General features: G+C 55.1%; 8 protein-coding genes across 8 annotated transcripts; 4 read left to right on the top strand and 4 right to left on the bottom strand.

The window, feature by feature from the left end:
• Positions 1 to 67: 67 nt before the first annotated feature.
• Positions 68 to 1,734, bottom strand: CC84DRAFT_1101380 (uncharacterized protein; the record flags this gene model as incomplete). Its single annotated transcript, XM_018174912.1, has 4 exons — positions 68 to 924; positions 973 to 1,118; positions 1,165 to 1,541; positions 1,591 to 1,734. 4 exons carry the CDS (start codon positions 1,732 to 1,734, stop codon positions 68 to 70), a joined length of 1,524 nt encoding a protein of 507 aa, XP_018031313.1.
• Positions 1,735 to 2,616: 882 nt separating this feature from the next.
• CC84DRAFT_273428 (uncharacterized protein) lies at positions 2,617 to 3,388 on the top strand. Its single transcript, XM_018185698.1, has one exon. It carries the CDS (start codon positions 2,744 to 2,746, stop codon positions 3,137 to 3,139), a length of 396 nt encoding a protein of 131 aa, XP_018031312.1. The 5' UTR covers positions 2,617 to 2,743; the 3' UTR covers positions 3,140 to 3,388.
• A 2,690-nt stretch (positions 3,389 to 6,078) lies between these two features.
• CC84DRAFT_1263019 (DNase I-like protein) lies at positions 6,079 to 8,238 on the bottom strand. Its single transcript, XM_018185199.1, has 2 exons — positions 6,537 to 8,238; positions 6,079 to 6,477 (listed from the first exon to the last, which is right to left on the bottom strand). Exons 1-2 carry the CDS (start codon positions 8,052 to 8,054, stop codon positions 6,160 to 6,162), a joined length of 1,836 nt encoding a protein of 611 aa, XP_018031311.1. The 5' UTR covers positions 8,055 to 8,238; the 3' UTR covers positions 6,079 to 6,159.
• A 2,926-nt stretch (positions 8,239 to 11,164) lies between these two features.
• Positions 11,165 to 13,232, top strand: CC84DRAFT_1221496 (FAD-binding domain-containing protein; the record flags this gene model as incomplete). The annotated part of the gene is made up of 4 exons (XM_018183279.1): positions 11,165 to 11,496; positions 11,547 to 11,732; positions 11,793 to 12,184; positions 12,235 to 13,232. The coding sequence occupies 4 exons, from the start codon at positions 11,165 to 11,167 to the stop codon at positions 13,230 to 13,232; spliced, it is 1,908 nt and encodes a 635-aa protein (XP_018031310.1).
• A 375-nt stretch (positions 13,233 to 13,607) lies between these two features.
• CC84DRAFT_1058298 (uncharacterized protein) lies at positions 13,608 to 14,075 on the top strand (the record flags this gene model as incomplete). Its single annotated transcript, XM_018173561.1, has 1 exon — positions 13,608 to 14,075. A coding segment is annotated over one exon (468 nt), but the record flags the coding sequence as incomplete, so codon positions are not given.
• A 961-nt stretch (positions 14,076 to 15,036) lies between these two features.
• CC84DRAFT_273337 (uncharacterized protein) lies at positions 15,037 to 16,765 on the bottom strand. Its single transcript, XM_018185697.1, has 2 exons — positions 15,773 to 16,765; positions 15,037 to 15,717 (listed from the first exon to the last, which is right to left on the bottom strand). The coding sequence occupies exons 1-2, from the start codon at positions 16,652 to 16,654 to the stop codon at positions 15,292 to 15,294; spliced, it is 1,308 nt and encodes a 435-aa protein (XP_018031308.1). The 5' UTR covers positions 16,655 to 16,765; the 3' UTR covers positions 15,037 to 15,291.
• Positions 16,734 to 18,041, bottom strand: CC84DRAFT_1199039 (siroheme synthase middle domains-like protein). The gene is made up of 2 exons (XM_018181596.1): positions 17,715 to 18,041; positions 16,734 to 17,667 (listed from the first exon to the last, which is right to left on the bottom strand). The coding sequence occupies exons 1-2, from the start codon at positions 17,808 to 17,810 to the stop codon at positions 17,020 to 17,022; spliced, it is 744 nt and encodes a 247-aa protein (XP_018031307.1). The 5' UTR covers positions 17,811 to 18,041; the 3' UTR covers positions 16,734 to 17,019.
• Positions 18,042 to 18,143: 102 nt separating this feature from the next.
• On the top strand, positions 18,144 to 20,691 carry CC84DRAFT_1168148 (uncharacterized protein). Its single transcript, XM_018179327.1, has 3 exons — positions 18,144 to 18,497; positions 18,552 to 18,574; positions 18,624 to 20,691. Exons 1-3 carry the CDS (start codon positions 18,216 to 18,218, stop codon positions 20,284 to 20,286), a joined length of 1,968 nt encoding a protein of 655 aa, XP_018031306.1. The 5' UTR covers positions 18,144 to 18,215; the 3' UTR covers positions 20,287 to 20,691.
• The last annotated feature ends 816 nt before the right edge of the window (positions 20,692 to 21,507 follow it).

Genomic DNA, 21,507 nt, shown 5'->3' with positions numbered 1-21,507 from the left:
TTATCCCGCGAGACCGGTTCCCACTCTACACCTCATAAGCTGGCCCCCCACCAGCAACAGCGCGCATCTACGTGGTGTAGATAAAGTCGGGGCGGATGTCACCGAGATCCCTAATCTCCTGCTCGCTCTTTCCCTCGACCCAGTGGTCGCGCCGGCCCGTCTTGCGCATGTGGTTTTCGCGCCTCAGCAGGACGTGCGTAAGGACAGAGCCACCAAAGAGACACACGAACATGTAGCCAAGGACCGTACCGTGGCCAGTCCAGTACCGTGGCTTCTGCGGCGCCATGTAGATGTTGGAGGAGACGACACCGTTCATGTTACCCCAACCAACTACTATGCCGACCATGACACCGCGCTTGAGCGAGCCCTCAACATTGTTGGACGCCCAGGTGAGGGTGTTGGGGACGGTGGGGTAGATGCCTGCGGCGCCGAGGAAGGTTCCGGCGTACTGAACGTGCGGATTCTTGCTGGCGAGCAACATGGCGAAGCCGACGCAGCCCATCAAAGAGACGACCATGTTGGCGTAGCCACGCAGTTTGGTGCGGTCGGCGAACCATCCGACGAATACCGTCATGGCGGCAGCAACGGCATACGGTGGTACGGACATGAGCTGCAGGTGGGTGCCCTTGTAGCCCATGCCATCTTGGAGAATGGTTGGCAAGAAGAGCGAGAACGAGTACAGCGGACAGAGGCAGCCCATGTACTGCAGGGCGTAGCACCATGTTTTCCAGTCCTTCATGGCCTGGAACACATACTTGCGGCTGATCTTCTCGGCCTCGGCACGCGTCTGGTTATCGGCGCTGAGACGGCGCTGGGCACGCAGTCTCTCATCGGGAGTGAGGAAACCCGCAGTGTCGGGAAAGTTGAAGACCATCTTCCAGCAGAAGAGACCGACAAAGACGGTCATGAGACCCTCGAGGATGACTGCCAAGCGTTAGAGGGTTCGGAGACCGATGATGGAGATTAACTCACAGATCCAGCGCCATCCTTCGTATCCACGAACACCCTCCATCTGGATGATGGCGGCGGCGAGAAGACCACCGAAAGAGCCAGCCAAGGCAGCAGCAGAGAAGAACAGGGCAGCACGGAAGCCAAGCTCCTGGCGCTTATACCAACAACTTGCCGACGTTAGCAGCGGTTCTTTTCTGGAGCAGGGTCTCTTACGAGAGGTAGTAGTTGACACCAGGGAACAGACCAGCCTCGGTCAGACCGAGGAACCAGCGGCACGCAAGGAGTCCGGCCTGGTTCTCGACGAAGCCCATGACGGTCATGATGGCACCCCAGGAGATGATGATGGAGGTGAAGAAGACGCGGGGCGAGTAACGCTTGAGGAGAATGTTGGTGACGGGCTCAGCACCAGCGTAAGAGATGAAGAAGATGGTTAGGGCGTTGTTGTAGTCACGACCGACCATGCCAATGCCCTTCTCCAGCTTCGCCGTCTTCGCATTGCCGATGTTGGTGCGGTCCAAGAAAGACAAGAGATACAAGAGCGAGAGCCATGGGACTAGCCACAGATCAATCTTCCGCACCAGCGCCTTGTCCTGGGGGTGTGTTAGCAAGCAAGATGAAGAAGAGGTGGAGAGGTCGTACAAGGCGGGCGCGCTCCTCGTCGCTCTTGCCGGCATCGGGATCGGGCAGGTCATCATGGAACTCGGCGGGGGAGCTGGTCTGGGAACCACTCTCGAGCGAGACAATCTGCTGCTTCTCGTTGACGAGCTCGGGCTGGGCGGCCATCGTGAGAGTTGTCGTCAGCGTACGAGAGACGGCTGTCGAGGTTGTGACCAAGGGAGGCAGGGTGGGATATTATACTGGCTACACAGGCGCGCTGGGAGGGCTTGAACAAGCAACAACACAGGCAATGGACCGAGATTGCTTAGCGGCAGGACCCCATGGGGACGGTTGGATGGGACGAGCTTCTGGTCGCAGTTCGTTGCTTGGCTCGCGGCGGCCTTGGTGGCTACGCTGGCGCCCCGAAACGGGAGCAGATTGCGGGCGGCTTCACCCCGGGCAGCTTCACCCCTGGCACGCCAGCAACGACAAGGGACGGCGCCGTGGAACGTTGCTCCAGAAGCTGTCGCGCCTGCCAGATCGTGTACGCAGGCGCCGTCACGCCCAAACAGACACTGGAACTTGAGCTGCCTTCGCGTGCGACGGCCACCCTACCTTGACCTCAGCGCTCCATTCCAGTCTCCCCGGCAGCTCTACGGATCGCTCCTCGCGCTGCCTGCGATACGCTCGACGGCCGGGCCAAGCGCATCCTTCGGGCAGGTGAGATGTTCCAGAACAGACGGGCTGGCGTTGGGTTCGATGCTGGGCGTTATCTCGTCGACGCTCAGGAACGCCACCCAAGACCTTGGCAACAGCGCCCTCCAGCCATCAAGCCAGGAAAGGATCACGCAGCAGCAGCGTCGGGGCGAGTCGCGTCCACGCGAGCAACGAAGCTTTGCCCAGGCCGTCCCACGCACCGACACGCAGCCACGGCCACGCTGAAAGCTTCGAGCGGCCACAGCATTCCACGATGGTTCCGTGGTGTTGAGCCTCGCCCTCAGCGCACACTGGCGGGCGGCTTCCCCGCAGACGGGGTCGCGGGGCGGCAATCTGCCCTCTAGCGCGCACTGCGCCCCGCCCTCCGCTCCTCTCCAAGCGTTCGTCGCCCTCCCCGCGCCTGTATCGCCGCCAGCACGCAAAATTAGACCGCTGCCGCCTGCTTACAGTATAGACGCACCCGATGCACGTCGGATAAATGGAAGACGGCCCTGCTACAATTCGCCCGCACCGATGCCGCGGGCTGACGCCGCGCGCTCGTCCGCAAATCCCGCCCCAGATTGGCCATTGCACCACCGTGTATTGCGTGGGCCATCCTCGCTCGCCGCGCACTACTGAACCTGGGACACGGTTGCCAGTACCGCCCCCCCAGGCCACACGTGGTCGCGGCTATCCGCTGCGGCTCGGAGCCCGCTGTCGCGAGCAACCGCATGACGATGCCGATACGAATGCGACACCGGAGAGGCTGTGTCTGCTCTGCCGAAGCCTTTCGCCCGGTGCCAGCCCAGCCAGACTGGCCTCCACTGCTTCTGTCTTTGCAACAGTCAGCGACATCTCACATCTCATTACCCAAGCGACCGTTTCGGGCCTGTAATATCGAAATGCAGTGTAAGCGTGCTGCACTGGGTCCACCGTAGGGCAGCTGCTCTGGCCATCTAACGATCCAGTCAACCCTGCACCTAGACCACCTCCAGGGTGCTTTGATGCATCCCACTCGAGTCCAAGCGCTTCCAAGCGCTTTCAATCTGAAGAAAACGATAACAGCCACCAGGTACACGTACAGACTTCATACATCTTCCGGTAAGCGATGCGGCGCAGGCGCTCTGGCCGTGGTCTGCGGGTCTGCACGTACAGTATGCGATCGAAATTGACGCCAGTATAGCACGCAAACGCGTCCCGCAGGTGCCCCACTACCTTGTGCAGCCATCTACCTGTGATCGCGTCGCGTTGTCCGTTGCCGCTGTGGCCTCGCCCTGGCTTTTTGACAATTCTCGTGCGAAGTTATACAGCATGTGCAGCCAAACATTTCCTTGGACATCGTCTCACCTGCAGCCCATCTAAGCAGCCTCTCAGCCCTTGTACGGGCTAGATAATGAGTAATGTGCACAAAGAACCGTACCGCTGCCCTGCGTCTCAGCATCGCGATGGGAAAGTCTATTTTCCAGGATCGGCGGCTTTTATGCCTCATGCGGCCCCCTTCGATCTACTAGACCGATCTAAATCCTTTGGCTGCTTATCCTGGGTATCTAAGCCCAGCATCTATAGCCTCAATCTCTCTGTACATTGCGAGATTTGGGTAATGGCCAGAAACAAACTGTTCACGTCTCATGTACATGTCAAAAATGACACTGCAATACTACTGAATTCGCTCCAGCCCCGTGGCTTTCACAATGCCTGTCAATTCGACTCGGTTCAAGTTCGAAGACGGTTGTTTGGCAGATTCAGGACAGGCCTGTTCTCGCTTGCTCCAACTCTGGTGAGCGTCACGGATCGAAGACCAACCAAGTCTACCCATACATAACAAGTGCAGCTTTTGCGTCGAAATGTATGTCGAATAGGCTGCAATAACACTCTTGTTCCATCTGGATCGTTTTAGCTCGTATGGTCTCATGTCAGTCTACGTGCTACAGTAGAAATGGTGCCACGACACACTACCCGATATGCAACAAGGCTTGATTGATGCTCCTATACCCACTCATCACTGCCCATGGTGTTGCAGCATCGTGTTGATAACCATAGCCGCGCAGATCTCCAAAGGAACAACTACCTGTGGAAACGAGGCGCTCCCGCTTGCGGTTTGGTGCTGCGCGACGGCTGAGCATGCTGGTTTTTTGTACTCGTCTACCGAATACAACAGCTAACAGCAGTACTCTCACTCGACTCAGCACCGGTCGCTAACTGCGTAGCATGCAGAGCTACGTCCGGTCCGTCGTAGTCGTTGCGGCTTCGTAGCACCGAATATGATGCCACGCGGACCAGACACCTTTCGTCCAACGTAGCAAATGGTCAAAGATACATACGCTCGTCATGCATGGCGATGTAGCACCTGAACACGCCCCAACACAAAAACGTCCGGACCCACATGTCAGCTAGATGCGCGTGGTCAAGTGACGCTCGCACTAACTAACGCAGCGGCAAATGTCACGGCGCACGGCGGGTGCCTGCGGCCCCTGACGCAGATGCCGCACTGGCACTGCTTTCCATAGTGCGGAAAACTAGAGGATGGGACCATGACGACGATAAAATGATCTATGGAACTTTCCAAACGTTGTCCGAGGTCATTTGCGTCTGATGTCTTCATATACGGCTCCGAGTATGATCAATACAGTACGCCTTGGCGAATCGGCTGACCATCTCTTCACTAGATAACGTAGTCCTCTCAGTGATAGACGAAGAATACATTGATCATAGAATAATGCCGGGCAGGAACCTCCGCGTGGAATGCCCGCATCCCGACCATGGACTACGTCCAGTGCCCTCCCTGAGAATATAATTGAGAATATCATCAACTTGGAACCGTTTCTGCCGTTTCTTTCTTCTCCCATTACACAGCCTCTAGAACTGCCATCATGTTCACGCTCTCAGCCCTCCTCATCACAGCAGCAACCTCCTTCTCCAATACTACGAACTCCCCTACTCTCAGCCGCCGCGATGGCAAAGCCTGCTCTTCACAGCTCACATGCCCCATAGATAATGGCTGCACAGCTACAAGCCCGCGAGGTGACCAGTACCTGGTGACTTGCAACACCGACTTCTATGGCGGCGATCTGCAACTTACGCAGGTACGTGGTGGCTCCGCGCGTGTTTAGTTTCCCACCGCCTGGTCCTATTTCGCATGCACTCGACGGTCGCACAAGAACATAAAATAAAGAGTATTGCTTGAACCAGATACGCGTCTGATATACACACTGCAACACAGTGTCCGCCAGCAGTACCCCTTCCACGACGCCTGTCCGCTCGACCAGGTTGATGCCTACTGCCCCAGCCATGGAGCTCACAGCAGACGCGGGTTGCTTCGATACCACGGGGAGGAAGCCAGGGTATGTGGTCCGGCGTGGTGAGTCCTCTCTTCCGCATCCATTGCTTCTTCACCATCTCTTCCATTTTCTACCTTGGCTCTCCGCTTTTCACCCACCTTCCGCGCTCCTCTTCGCTCCTATCCTAGCCATACAATAACGGACTAATTCGGGATCAAGCACGTGACTTCTACCGCGGCGATCTCGCCCTCAAAACTCTCCCCGATCTTGCCACGTGCATCTCCGCGTGCCAGGGGTCAGGAAAGGAGACTTGTAAGGGAGTGAGTTGGGAACAGAGAGGGGGTGTGGGGTGTGTTATATGAAAGCGAGTGTAAGAGCCGCGGTATATGACGAGAGCATCGTTGGTGCGGTCATTGTGCAGAGGGGAGGGGGAGGGGGTCTCTCTGGATGCTCTGTGAGTGCAGTGGATTCTGCGGTACGTGGAGGATATAATTGCGGGCGCACCTAGCGCTGGGAGGGAGAGTTTGACTTTGGGAGGTGGATTATTAGCAAGGATAGCTGAAGTTACTTTTGAAATTTCAGGCACATTTTGGTTATTTACGTGGTGTTTTCCGTGTCGCATACCCAAACTCCGCCCCTACGAGCAAACGTCCAACTTCGCAACACTAGGATCGTGGTCGCTAATCTGCGCCGCTTTGTCCACCCACGTGTTGATGTGCACATGCTCATACTTGGCCTTCTTCTTCAACGAGTCCGACACGAACATGTGGTCGAGCTGCTGCGCCTGCATGTCAAACAGATACGTGTACCGCTCGCTGGGCTTGATCCCCGCCACGGCATCGAGGTCGTTGAGACCCGAGATATCGACGAAGGTCTGCAGCGGGGCGACGGAGATGAACTCGTTGAAATCGCCAGCGGTGATGACGCGCGCGTGTTTGTCCTGCGCGAAGATGGACTGTGGGGCGTTAGTCGTGCCATGTTCATTGCGTAGACACGTGCATGAACTGGACTCACCTTGATGAAGTTCGCGGTTAGTTCGGCTTGCGCCTGGCGATCCTCCACGCCCCCGTTGACCGGCGGTCGCACATCCCCCTGGATACTGCTACTGCCCCCCTTACTCCCAAAGTGCACATTTACCGTGAAAAACACCCCCTCGCTCTTGCCCTTCTTCCCCAGGACCTCCCACTGCGCGACCAGCGGCTTGCGGCTCGCGGTCCATGCCTCGTTTGTTGGATCGATACGCCCTGGGTTGAACTTCAGACTCGGCCCGGGGAGCACGGCGTTGGCGTCGAGCGAGCCGCCGGCGTTGGGCTTGAAAAGGCGGATCAGGGACGGCTTGTAGAAGTACGCGGTACGGATGTTGCCGCCGGGCGCGCCACCGTCCTTGTCGTCTACGGGGTCGACGTCCGTGAAGGCGTACTGCGGGCCGCCGATGCTAGCGATTGCCGCGGCGAGCGTAGATAAGGTGAGGTTCGCAGACACGACGGCGTCGTTGATGGGCCCGTTGTCGTCTTGGACCTCCTGGAGGAAGACGAGGTCAGGAGAACGCAGGTAGTCGACGATGTGGGCGGCGATGGCGGGGAGGTGCGTGCTGTTTGGGGAAAGGTTCTCGACGTTGTAAGCGCCGAAAGTGAGGCCGCTGCACTGGCCGTCGGACTGCAGCTTTGTTGCCGAGGGGAGTGCGGGATTTTGGGATTTCTTGACTTTGAGGGCGGTGGTGGGGAGAATGCGATAGAAGCCGAAGGCCTGGGTGACGATGCCTGTTATCTCCTCGAGGGAGTCGCCCAGCTTGGTTGTAGACGGGTTCGACGTGCCGTCGAGGGGGGACCCGATGATGATGGTCTCTGGGTTTGCATCTTTGCCGTCCTGCGTCAGACCGTCGCGGCCGTTTCGTCCAGTGACTTTCCAGTCGCCGATGACCCAGGTATCACCGAAGTTGTTGGGCTTGTTGATCGCAGTGGGTTTCCGCACCGTCACGAGCTCGCCGGACAAGCTCTCCCAGAAATCCATGCCGTACTTCTTGGGCTGCAGAACGGGGTTTGCGACTGAGATTAGGGAGACGTTATTCGGCACCGCGAATACATCGCCGCCGTCGAGGCTGCTGAACTGCTGGGTCGGGGGGTCGGTGGTGTCCTTTCCGATGACGAGGGCTTTCACCTGATTTCCCGACGACAGCTTCTCCTCCAAGGTAGGGCTCGCGAGTTCGGTCAGGTATACGTAAGCCTTGCTTGAGCGGTACTCGGACACCTTTCCTCCCACCGAGATGGCGTCTCCAACAGTGATGTTGTTGGCCGTTGCAAATTTGGCGCCAAACACGTAGAGAGATTCCGAGGTCCTCGCATCGCGGTCCGGCTGAGTCGAGCGAATCCAGATACCATCCGGTCCCTTCGCAGTCACGATACCAGTGACGTTGGCCACGGTCTGTCCATTGTAAGGCGATAGAAACTTATTGCCGTTGATCTCAGCGATAGTCAACGCAGTAGAAACAGCAACCGAAGCCGCGAGGCCAACCAAGCGAACGAGAGTAGCCATCGTAGCGAGTCCGATATGCTCTGCCCTTCCCTCCCTTGGGGCGATCCTTGCTCTTATACTCCATGATGCCCAGACGCGGCCGCGGGAAACGTCGTGATTCCGGCCTGGCCGCGCTGCTCGTGGAAACGATAATACCCAAGTGTCGATAGCTGGACGGCGGAGCTGCGCGAAGTGTGCTTGGCAGACTGTGGCGGAAATGGAGGCTTGAACGCGTGCAGCAGGTGGTTGGCTGTGGGACTTACCTATCTGCCAAGAACTTTGCTGGATTAGGAAGGCGGGAGTGGCATTGGATGGCGTCGGAGATGAGACGGCGACGGCCGTGGGGCTGAGAGGGCGACGCTCGTACTCATGTGCCCCAACGCGCGATTCCGTTGCGCTGTCTACGCCAGTTGACTTTACGGACGTGTGCAAATGCCAATGGCCTCGTTGTATCCATTTCTGGCCACGACGTGGCCGCGAGCGTTGCGGCTACTGGCAGAGCACGCCCAACGACTCAAAGTCAACGCGGAAACTCGCAGAGTGTCTGCACACTGACAAAATACAAAAGCCCTCCTTGCATCGAAAATGCAATTCAAGATCCAAAATGATCCTTCCTCCGCGCTTGATTGGTGTAAAAACTGATGATGAGTGCGCTGAACACGACGGACGCCAGCAAAACGACAAACGACACGACTGATTGAGCACGACCTCCACACCTTGTATTTGCTTCGTCCAGAATCCCATACTGTTTCTTTCCCAGACATCTGATTTGCATCCCTACGGAGCCTGTAGCAGCGTTAACAATCCCAATCTTCGTCCAGATGACAAAAATCTGAGCCATGGGGACACCGCTCACAATTGAACGAGACGAAAGGATGCCTTGGAGGTCTCTGAGAGTTGTTCCATTGGCACCATCTTTTTGGGAATCTTGAGCTAGTTTGTGTAAGTCAACTACTCTACTACCATGTTCTTCTCAAACAGAGGCGCGGTGAATCTACGCAAGCACTACCTCGGAGTGTCAGGAATGGTATGCCAAGACTTACCGGTATCGGCCTGCATCGATCTAACAATGTGTGATTGGAGAACCGTGTGCTCAAGCTTCCAACAATCTTCCCACTCCTTGCGCAGCATTTCGTTCGGAAGGATTACCTCGTGTACGAAGGCGTCTTCAAGCAGACAAAGCAGATCGTATGGCTTGGAGTTGGTAATTTCGACCCCGACAAGAGCACACAGACGGCTCATGATATGTGTGATGAGAATTTTGGCAACGGGCTCCAACTCCAAGCGCATCATAGTCATGATGCCCCGACGAAGCTTCTTCACTTCCGTGTAGTAGTAGTTGTGGACCGAATCGGCCTTTGCAAGGTACATATGCCAGAACTGCGCTTCGCAACACTCAATCGCTTTGGCGATCCGCCTCTCATTGTGGAAATAGCGCAATAGAAGGTCGGGGTGATCTGCCAGCAGCCTGAGGTGTCCTCCATTCATTGGCCTGGTGAAACGAACAGGCACCTGCTTCCTGGACATCTCTTCCAAGCGCTCGAATTCTCTCTCCCGCCAACTGATCTCTGCTTCAATGCTTTCTCGTTCGCCATCGAGTAGCTGAGATGCGTACAGAGTGTATGCTTCATCGATTGCGGCCCACTCATCGGTCATACGGAACGGCGTGGGCGAAGGGGGAGCCTTTCGAGAAGTCGCGTGCGTGTTGACACGGGTAAACTGAGAGCCCACGACCACGGATCCATTGCCTGGTCGAATGCTGGGCAGCACCTGTTGAGGAAGGTTCGAGTCGGTGGTTGTGCCCTTTGCCGTATATCGAGCGCCGTCGGAGGCGCTTTCAAACACTGTCTCTGAAATGGGATCGCAATACAAATCATCGTCGCTATGGTTGGCTTTGGCGGCGGGAGACATCGTCGATGTCGCTGGCCATCGAGGGAAACAGTAAATGCAATCTCCTGTCGATGGAACCGGGAAGAGATGAGGTTGCAGCCTAGAAAAGTAATGGGAAGCAACCACGGCGCAAGCGCCAAACGTGCCGTTCTTCAGGGTTCCTTCCCTATGCGAATTTCAGAGCCAAAGCATTGGCGCTAGACTTACACGCAACTACCCTTCTAGTGTTTGTAGGTATCGAAACCATGCCAGCTGGACTATTCTTGGATGTTTTTCGCATGTGCCGTGTGATATACAGAAGAAATAACAGGCCCAGGAATGGTGGGCACTACTATTTTGAGGTAGCAGTGTGAGCACATTCAGCATTTGTATTCCCCCCCCCCCCTTTTTCCCAACCGAACTAACACCATTTTTCTTAGCGGTTGTTTAGATTGGTATCTTGAGTCGACCGAGGCAAAATTCGTTGATTAAAATGAGGCACCAAGCGACCTTTGATGGCTATACTGCTTGCCAACGCAGCCACAATCATGCTTTATCAATCATTACTTTGGAGCCTAGGAACCGACTTTCATCTACTTCTTGGATGTGATATATCTTCGCCGTTCCGTCTATGGATCATGCGATGCGCCGATGCTATTGATCACCTAGCCCGTCCTGATGCGAGTGGCAACACCCAAAGGATAAAGGACAGAATGAGGCGACCATAATACCTCTACTATTTGGAATACGTTCCCTTAGGAGAGGTCCAATCACGAACTCCAAGTTGTAGGCCTACAGCATGTGTACGCATGTGCGATGCGCAGCTGATACACACCTGTTGAAATGCGCTAGGCCATATGAAGCCATTCTACCTTCTTCGTTTAACACGGACAACTCTCCACCTTTCTGGATCAATCACCCAAACGACAGTCCATCTCGTATTTATTATACTGGATGTCTGATAGGGTCTGCATGACCCAGGATACAGCGAGGGACCCGTTTCCAATGATGGTGTGCGACAGGGGCATCTGGCAGAAGTAACCATCGTATTGGGTCCGCACACGGGGCCACACGAGACAATAGATTAAGCCATCCGCAAGTACCGTCGTGGGGCTCGGCACTGCTGCATGCATGCCTCGTGGGAATATAGAACATGTATGTCCTCATTCGGACTTTAGGCAACATATGAGTGATCATTATACATATGGCGATTCCTCGAAATGTCCCCGTCTGAACACACGGCCCAACATTGCATGCTCGCTATGGCTCTCTTCTGTGTATTTATGTTTCTCGCGAGCACCGTGGTCGCTGTCAATTTCGACTTTGAAAATAAGCAGCTCGCAGATTCAGATACCATTCAATTTCCAGCCCTTCGTTTTGGCGATGTCTCGCAACCTCTACCACAGGAAGAGTGCCGTTATAGCCCGGATGACGATGATTGGCCAAGCGATGCTGAATGGCAGCGCTTCAATGCAACTCTCGGAGGCGTGCTGCTAAAACCGCAGCCGCTAGCGATTTCGTGCTATGCTGGGCCAGAATATGATGCAGCGAAATGCGCGATACTGCAAAGCGGCTGGAGAAACATGGCACAGCAGTGCGCTCATTAGACTCTTCTAGGGGACAAAAAAAAGTTGACTTAAGCAGCGCAAACCATCCGATCAGTGTAATGTCACAATGGGCAACGGGTATGACATGTGTGCCCACAAAAAGCCCTGATTCGACGTGTGTTCAGGGTGGATTCCCGGTGTTCACTGTGAACGCGACGACTGTTCAGCATGTGCAAATGGCCGTAAACTTTGCGCGCAACAGAAATATACGACTCGTCATCAAGTATGCTACTTTCACTGCATTCTCTGAAAACCGTTTGATGACACACTAACGTCTTTCAAGAAACTCAGGCCATAACTTCAACGGCAACAACATAGGCGGAAATTCACTCTCAATTTGGGTGCACAACCTCAGAGGCTTGACCTATCATCCCAATTTTACGATACCAGGCTACACTGGACGTGCAGTAGCAATGGCCGGCGGTACAAGGGCAACAGACGTGAGCGCTGCTTCGAGGATGTACAATACGACTATCTTGAACGCTGGCGGTGCCGATGTCGCAGTCCCAGGAGGATACTTCCAAGGTGCGGGCCATAGTTCATACGCGAGCTTCTATGGACTCGCAGCGGACCACGTACTACAGATCAGAGCAGTCACTGCTGATGGTAGGTTTGTAGTTGCAGATGCACAGACAAATCCAGACCTGTTCTGGGCTTTTAGGGGAGGAGGTGGAGGTGCGTGACTTCTTTATCTTTCACAAGCGTGACACTGATGGATTGATCAGGTACATTTGGAGTCGTGACCTCAATTGTCGTCCGCACATTTCCTCTCACACCAATTGCCAGTACCAGCATATCCTTCTCAACAATATCCCGACCTGGACTGCCGGGTGTATCGAATGAGTCCTTCTGGGCTGGGATCCAGGAATACATGAACTTCTCCACGCCGCTATGCGATAATGGAGGTTTCGGATACAACTTCATCAGGCATGGATCGAATTCCGGCGCTACAGGGCTCACCTTCACGTCATCACTCGCCCTGCCGAACCGCACACTCGCCGAGCTGCGAAGTTTTACAAAGCCTTTCCTACAAAGGCTTAACGAAGTCGGCATCCCAGTGTCTATACCGAAAATGCAAACAATAGATATTCCGAACCTACAAGACCAACCAAAGCTCAAGAAACGCGCACTCGGTGACGTGGTCGGCCACACCCTCATAGCCTCGCGGCTGTTCCAGCGCTATAATTACGCTGACGACGCTTCGATCTCCGAAATGCAAGCTGCTATACGTTCCGCTGTGGAGGAAGGCGGCTACGATATCCACGGCCAAGTCATGAGCCCAACGATCTCGATTGCTGGCAACCCCAACAATGCGGTCCTCCCCGCGTTCAGAACAGCGATCATGCATACGCAAATCTACGAGCCCAATGCCTCATGGGATGGCAGCACTGTTGTCGAACCACCGGAGCTGCAGGCTAGACGACACGACAGACTGCAGTCGTACTTGCAGCGGTGGAGGGATATCACACCGGGTGGCGGAGCGTATATGAATGAGGGAGACATGCAGGATCCGGAGTGGAAAGATACTTTTTATGGAAGTCATTATGAAGGGCTGCTTGAAGTGAAGAAGAAATGGGATCCCGAGGGCGTGTTTTGGGTTATCTCGGGAGTCGGAAGCGATGAGTGGGAGGTGAGAGATAGTAGCGGTGGGGGACTTGAGAGTCTGTACACACAAGATGGTAAGCTGTGCAGAGTGGAAGCTACGGGTGAGATTAGGGAGTAAGCTACTCTAATGGTAATTGAGCTGTGCGGAAAGAAGCAACCACGTATACGTGGCTGTTTTTTCCGTTTGCCGCTTGACCCTATCTTGTCGTCGAGTCCCGCGACAGCAACAACGTACTTTCTTACAGTCGTCCACAACCACGGTCTTAGCTCTCAGATGTATATAATACAGTCTCTGCCCCCATACCCATAACCTCACATAACAAATACTTGACATCCCGACCGCATTAACCTTCGTAAGTCCACTTCCACCTCCCACACCTCACCCTCAACTCACCACCGCAGCCTCCCAGCCACAATGTCCATGAACAACATCAACAACAAGAACGAAACCCAGAATACCTCCAACCAAAACACCACCCACTACACCTACACCTCCACCGAAGCCGCCGACCTCGGTCAAGCGCGCTACGACCACGACACCGCCGCCATCGGCGACCGCGACGACGCGCTTTATGCTGCGGGCCCCGTTCTCGTCCGCCAAGGCCGTGCCCCTGCCGGCATGGAGCAGCGCGTCTTCGCGTGGTCGACATTCCAGTACGAGACGGACGAGCGCGACGGCCGCGAGGAGCTCAAGGGCGACTTACATGGGGGCCAGCTGCATCGGCAGAATCGCGCGGCAAGGGGCGAGCCTACGGGTCCGCCGCCGCCGAGGGAGACGCGTGGGGGAAAGAGTACGAGGAGCGGACGCGGTGGCGAGATGGGTGCGCAGCACGGCAGTAGGAACGGAAATGGTGGGTTGGAGCCATTGATTTGTGGGGTGAGGGAGAGTGAGGGGACGCCGAAGTTGGCGAAGGGGATTTCCGAGGAGCTGGGTGCAGAATTGTTCTGGGATGGGCCGATCTGCTGAGGGAGGATGGAGTGCTGGGGCATTAGGCTGGGATATTTTCGGAAGAGTCAGTGCTGAGGCGTGAGGGTGGGAAACTATGGCAATTTGGAAGAGTCCTTGATGTCACCATCTGTTTCAAAAGAGCAGCGGGCCATGGCAGGGAATATGCGAGTAGCTTGGGGTCATGGTTGTCTTGTCAATTCGCGTGAGAGCGTTCGTGGCGATTGCAGATGTAGCTCGACTAGAGCATTTTATTTGCGAAACAAGTCATATAAGCTTCACCCATCATGTAGCGCAATGACTTGTGCCAAAAAAAATCCACGGGGATACGTGATAAGATTCCCGGCCATCTGGAGGCTACGATAGAGTAGTCGGCCGTAGAGCTGGCGTTCAAGGAAGAGAGCGTAGCCTGCTATTGTGTCCCTTGCAGGTCCAGCGCTCAGACATGGTATATTTATGACGCATGGTGTCTGTTCTTCCTCGCAATCACTCCAAACGCGAATCCATCACAGCGGTCGTTCGACCAACCCCCTCCAATTCCAACTTATCCATACTCATCCTCTCCCAGTCCTTCCACATCCTTCAACCAAACACCTACACGCATCAGCTTCTGCTCATCTCCAATGACAAACGGTCTTACCTAACCACACTGTCATCCCTTGCCGCCACCAAAGTTAACACGAACACTGCAGCAACAACACCGCCGTTCCCCCGCGGTTAAAACACTTGCCGCCCAGATCCGAACATTGCGCTTTGCACGCCGCGGTGTCTTTGCCGAAGAATTGGCCGCAGGCCTGGGCGGTGGTGAGGGTGGTAAGGGAGAGAAAGAGTGGAAGAAGGAGGGTGAGTTGCATTTTGGAGTTGGATAGTGGTTTTGTCACTTTAGGTATGGGAAAGGCGATTGTGTGATGGACTGGCGATATATAGGGTATTTATGCATCATCAAAGAGGATGATTGGTACTCGGATAGGGAGTTAATTGCAGAAACGAGCGAGGGTTGTTGAGAGCGGTGTGTAGGGATGGCGTCAGCAGTGAGACAGTGGGGTGGTCGCCGTGTAGTTTCGTTGCCTTGAATGTATAAGATCGAGCGAGCCGAGATTGCAGGATAGTTCATTGGCTAAGCATACGGTAGAGCCTGTCGCCGGTCAGCGAAAAACGCGGTCGCAGGTGCCGACTCTGTCCCGTGGGTATTCCACCGCGATATAGAGTCTGCCACTTCGCCGCGCCCCAGTCAGGACTTCTTGAAACTGCGGTGCACCATGCCGCAGAAGCTCTCCCAGAGCACCTGATCACTGCCACGCAGCCACTCGATGATTACCTCCCGCGTATTTTCCGCCACCGCAATCCGGAATGCTAAGGCGACTTCCATGTCTTCAAGAATGGTGTGCATCTCTGCGTCTCTGGCATCAGTCGCAGCTAGCTCTCTCATCCTGCGCTCATGCTTGCGACGATACGCACGGGACCAGACATTTTCCGCTGCTTCGCCGACACCAGTAGCACTTTGGGAGTCCCAATTCCAGCGTATGTGGAGGCGGCGCGCTTGCCGGTCGATCGTGTGCTTTGCGGCGTTGGTGTCAGTGTTGGCGGGGAGGGAGAAGCGGTATTCAGTTGGGAACGGGAGATACTCGTTTGCGAACTTCTCGATGCGGGCTATGCTCTAGAAATCAGTTAGACTGACCGCACGCGATCAGCAAATGAGAATACATGCTTACATTGGGAGGCCGGTAATCCGCAAAGCTCCACGCGACGATCCACCGCTTCGTCCCCCCGCCGACGTCGATGCTACCCACAGCCCAGTTGGTGACGCTCTTCTCTTTCAGGAGCCCTATGATCGCCTTCGCGCTGCTCATCTTGCCAAACATGCTCGTGTACCACGTGACCCTCTCCCTGAGCGTGAGGCTCTCATCCACTATCCGTGTCACGAAGCCGAGATCCCCGCCCCGACATACCATCTCGTTCTCCGATCCCGTGCATACCGCATTCGGCCTGACCGACTTCCCCTCTCCGCTCAGACTCTGCCGCATGTCCATCTCATCTGCGAAGAATGGCGGATTGCATATCGTGAAGTCGAGTTTGTCCACGCCAAGATACTGCAGCGGTATCAACGGCTGGCTATCAATCGTCTGCAGCAGCTTTGCCCTCGTGATGAGATTGTTGATGGTTAGGTTCCGTGCGGCAGATTCGAAGCTCTTCTTGTCCACGTCGGTGGCGCACATCGTCCATGCTGGTCGCGACTTCAGGCAAAGCATGGTGTAGATTGCAGACGCGCCAGTTCCGATGTCCAGACCAATGACCTGGCGTTCCGGGTCATAGTGACTTGAGTAAGATGGGTTGGTGGAGTCTAGGAGAGTGTGGATCCAGCAAACGTAGTTCCAGCGATTGGGCACGGGAGGACATAATCGGTCGTCTGGGACTTCGAGCTGCAAGCTGAAGTCAACTTTCAGAAGGGCTTTAGTCAATGTTTTGGTAGTGTCTGGGTCTTGAAAATCGAGTCTGCCGGAGTGTTGCTGCCATATGGTGTTGAAGGCTTCGTCTTGCTGTGCCAAGGCTTTGAAGTCGACTGTTTCGTAGGAAGGCTTTGTCGCTGAACTCATGCTGCCGTTCAAGCTGCATATGATTGATTTGAAGTCAGGCGGAAATCACTCATTCACATAGCGAATTTGTTTGATTCATCGCCGGATTGCATGTCGTGTTGTGTTATATCAAAGTCGAAGAAGCAAGAGCGATGTTGGCGCATGCCGCTTGGACCACATCGCGTCTGATTGGTCGAGCGCATGCCATAGTCGATCAAGTTAACAGAACAACATGATGGCTGAAGCAAGATTCCGTCTTATACAGTCGTATTGATACAAGGGATTCTAGGACTTAGCTGCTTCATCCAGGCGCTCAAATGCAATCAGATCCGTTAGTCAAGTCGAGATATTTCCAAACTCCGTAAAGCCGCGCACAAATCAACTTGTTAGATCAAGAAAGGTCCATCAAATGCGCCATCTGGCTGCGCCAGTCGGACTTCATCCAGCGATGGGACAGTATTTGGCTTGTAAAAACCCAGAAGGCCGTCCATATCTTCGTCGGTCATCTCACACAGGTCCTCGAGGGTCCACTTGTCAGAGACTTTGATCATCCATGCCATTCTCTTTGGTCCTTCCTCGATGTTGGGTGCGACCTTCCGCAGCTTCTTCCGTAGCATGCCAACTCTTTGTATCGCGGTACCGATGTTGTACGGCAAGGTGGCTGCGATCCGCCTTCGCACAAAATTTGCCAGCCTGGGCCCATTGCCGTTGGTGCTGACCATGATCTGCAGCGGGCCGTCGCGATGCTCGCTGCCAAAGTAGAAGTCGCATTCGGGTGGCACGTCGGCTATGTTGGCGGCTATCCTCTTCTCCTTGCACAGCTTCCAGACTTGGGTCGAGGCCTCGGGGTCGTCTATGGCGCACATGACCATGTCGGCGCCGTCAAGATCAGAGGGTTCGAAGTTTCGGTCGACGTGCTCGACTTGCTTCTGGTCTACGCGGTAGGCGACCTCGTCGTTGAGGCCGGAGCGGGGCGCGACGACGACACATTTTGCGTCTGCATTGAGTACTTTCACGATGCGGCCGGCAGCTACCTACTTCCATGTTAGCTGGTGGTGAAGCAACTGCGCGGAAGCCCAACCTCGCCGCCTCCAATTACTAGGACGCGCTTGTTGCGAATCTGCCAGGCCAAGATGAGCGAGCCTCCGCCTTGGATCTCAGGGAAATCGCTCTTCATGGTGGCGCGTGGGGAAGAGAGAAAGCATGGGTGCGCGCGGAGATGGATGGTGATGACGCCCGTTGTCTAGCTCTAGCCACACCCGCCACACTAGGAGGGCGCTGGAGCCCTGGAGAACGGCCGGCATGTGATATCAATCGATGGGGAACCTCGACAAAGGGCGGCTGAGGCCGTTGTCCATTCATGCGCTTTGTTGGCCGTTGCGACCACGGCTCCGAGGCGGCATGTCCTTGTCCGCGGGCTCAGCCCTGCGGCACTGGGATCCTTCGCGATCCTTGCGCTACGCCCCCATCCTAGTGCGCCGGTGCGTGCATGCACCAGCGTGCTACCTCATTTGGGCCCGCGTCGACACGGCTTGCTGCTGTTCCCCATGAACCCCGTCGAACCCGCGCGACCGCATCCATCATGACCTCGGGCAGGTCCCTGGGCGGTGGCCGCGTGCTCGGCAGCGGGCGCAACCTCTCGCCCGCCGTGTCCCCGCGCCCGCCTGCCCACCACCGCCGCAATGCCAGCTTGCTGTCGCCCTCGGAGAGCTCTATATCCCTCAGCTCCCAGACGTCCAACAGCCCCGCAAGTACCGCCGAGGCCAGGGACGACATCACCAGCAAGGTCTTGCTTCCAGGCGCCGAGAATGCCGCAGCAAGCGCCTCCAGCAGGCTTGTGTGCCCCATCTGCAATGAGGAAATGGTGAGCTGCACATGCACATCCTACGAGTATACCTTCAGGCACTAACGACGATAGCTGACTCTGTTGCAACTGAACCGGTACTTGTGTTTTCCCTTGTTAGGTTGGTCCTATTCTGACTATCATCAGACATCTCGACGACAACCACCAGAATCTCGTAGAAGAGGAACAGGATGAAGTCAAGAACTGGTTCGAGCAGCAGATGGAGAAGGCAAAGAAATTCCAGCCCCTAGCCGTTCTGAACCAGAAGCTCAAAGGCCTCGACGTCTTCGAATCGAACGATGCGCCTACACCGCCCCCGTTCGCCCATGCTTCAACCGCCGCTCCTTCACACGAACCAGCGCCAGTTCGCCGAGACCCGGAAGAAGAAGTCACGCGAGCGCACTGGCAGCGGCCAAGCTATCGCGACGTTTGCTCGGACCCCATGTGTGGTAGACCCATCAGTGCACAGATGACGTTGGGAGGGAATAATTCTGCCGTCAACTGCAGATGCTGCGGAAAGCTCTTCTGCGAGGACCACACTATGTACCAGATGAGGCTGTCGCGGCAGGCAAAACACGATCCAGTAAGGGGCATCTGGTGCAGGGTGTGCGAAACATGCTACAAGTCAAGAGATGGCTACAACGACCACCGTGGGCTCGACCGCGATCACTTCAAAGGATTCGCAGACATCCGGAGAAAGAGGGTCGACCGAGAACACATGGAAGTCAGCAGGCTAGAAAAGCGTTTGACGAAGCTGACGCAGCTGTTGGCAAACCCTCCTCCCGATGAGAGTGCAACAAGCAGTTTTTGGCCGCTTTCAGGCGTGAAGAATCAGCGTAAAGCCCTCGAGCAGTCTATAATCACCTGGGAGGAGGATGCCAAGGTGTCGCATTGTCCTTTCTGCCAGCAGGAGTTCTCCAGCTATACCTTCCGTCGACACCATTGCCGCATGTGCGGCCGCGTAGTGTGTGGAGACCCGAAGACCGGATGCTCTTCAGAGATTGGGCTCAACATCGCAGCAAGCGGGAACAGAACCGAGAAAGGTGAACAGATGGGTGTCGACATACGAATGTGTAAGGACTGTAATCACACGTTGTTCAGCAGAAGCGACTTCGAGCGGGAACTGGCGCAAAATCCGACAGACCAGCGCGCATATGAGAACTTGACCCAGTTTGAGCGAGGCATCCGCTTGCTCCTTCCACGATTCCAAAAGCTGCTTATGGCGCTACAAGATCCAGACAAGCCGCCATCACCGCAACAGCTTGCAGATGCTACCAAAGTCCGGAAGAGGCTTATGGATGCATTCTCCCAGTACGACACTGCAGCCAAAAGAATTCGGGACTTGCCGACCGAGTCACCCACCCAGGCCAAATTGCAGAGAGCTGTGTACCAACAAGCATACAATTTCCTGAGCACGCACATGCTGCCATTGCGGTCGCTACCGAGGGTCCTCAAGCACGCAGCCCCACAAGGCTTTAAATCGAATGGTCGTCAGAACGGAGGCGCACTTGCGTCTATCAAGTACAACGACAGGCAAGCGGGGAGTGTTGTTAGTAGCAGCAGCGCAGTCTCTGCATTAGAATCGGAAGAGAAAGAGCTTCGTGAGAGACTCATCATCCTGGAGGAACAGAAGTTTATGGTCTCAGAGATGGTGGCAAATGCTACTAAGCATCGTCGCTTTGACGAAGTCACTAGCTTAGCACAGAATTTGGAGGATCTGAACAAGGAGATCGATCAGATCAATAGCCAGCTGGGGCAACTTGACTTCGCGGGTGCGTACCAGCGCGAGTTGGCGAGCCCACCCGGATGACCGAAAAGCGGAATGACGTACACAATATCACCACGGCCATCCCACAGACCAACCGAAACGTTCCGGTACGCTCTTCGATGCTGGATTGCATCGCAGGAACTCGATAGCGGGCGCATTGAGCTGGATGAGCTCGACGCTCGCCTCGCATACACTAGATCACAGTCGCCCAAGCAAGAGCATCCGCAAGGCCAACCACCAATCTGCGGACATTCGGCTTCAGGATATGGTTGCATTTACAAGTGAGAATGCTTTGTCTGGAGATGCACAGGCGTAGGCCAAAGGCAGCATATAGTGATAGACTGAACAGGCGCCATAGGCTAAAAACAGGTCGAGATTTGGTCAGTATAGAGGGTTAAGCGTAGCGGTGGTGTAGGATAGCAAGTAACGTGACCTAGGGTCCGGGACGTCTTCCATCTGAGTGTGCCTAAATGTGCCCTACCCAATGATCTACCTCGTCGGTTTTCAAGGATCTAATCATCGAAACCAACTTCCGTTTCGGTCTGCCAATAGCCTACCGCCTTCACTGCTATCTTGTTCGCCCAGTGCGTCTCGAAGCGTACTTCTTCATCGAGTGGTAACCCGAGCGTCTTGACGCTGTCTCGACGAGATCATTGCTACCATTAAGATAAGTCGTCATCGCTCTGTCTTTGACGGCTTCTTTCCGTCGCCTGGAATGGAATAATCCCTGTACATCTTGGCCAACTCGGACGAGGTTTGCGACATGCGTACCTTGTCGGCATAAACCGCGAACAAGTCCCCTGCAAACAGCGTGTTAGCACGTCGGTTCCGGGCTCTGTAGCGTGAATCCTAGGCCTTTCCAACGAGCGAAGAATATTGATTTGCGAAGAAAACTTGCTTGTTATGTGGGGAGTGTGCCATAGCATTCTAATAGAACGTGTCAGCACCCTGTACACAATCCCTACGGTTGCGACCCCATTTACAACATATAGGCAAATGGTCATACTTTCCTATTATATAACCGCACAGAAAGACGGTTTCCCCAGCACATCAAGCCAGACATTGTCGGCCTCTACATCTAGTTCCTCGAGCTCTTCGGTATCTTCAAACTCTAGCGCCAGTTCGACCGGAGCTTCTGGTAGTGGTCGATCGGCCGATGGTGGTCTTTCCAAGGGGGTACAAGCGGGGATTGGAGTTAGGAGAAGCTGCCGCTGCAATTTTGGTATGATTAGAAAGCGAAGCGCGGATTTATAAGGGAGGTGG

Source organism: Paraphaeosphaeria sporulosa, assembly GCF_001642045.1.
Source record: "Paraphaeosphaeria sporulosa strain AP3s5-JAC2a unplaced genomic scaffold CC84scaffold_11, whole genome shotgun sequence".
In the NCBI taxonomy this organism is placed as follows: domain Eukaryota; kingdom Fungi; phylum Ascomycota; class Dothideomycetes; order Pleosporales; family Didymosphaeriaceae; genus Paraphaeosphaeria; species Paraphaeosphaeria sporulosa.
Note: the sequence above shows the minus strand (reverse complement) of the source record. Positions and strands in the feature narration are given on the sequence as shown.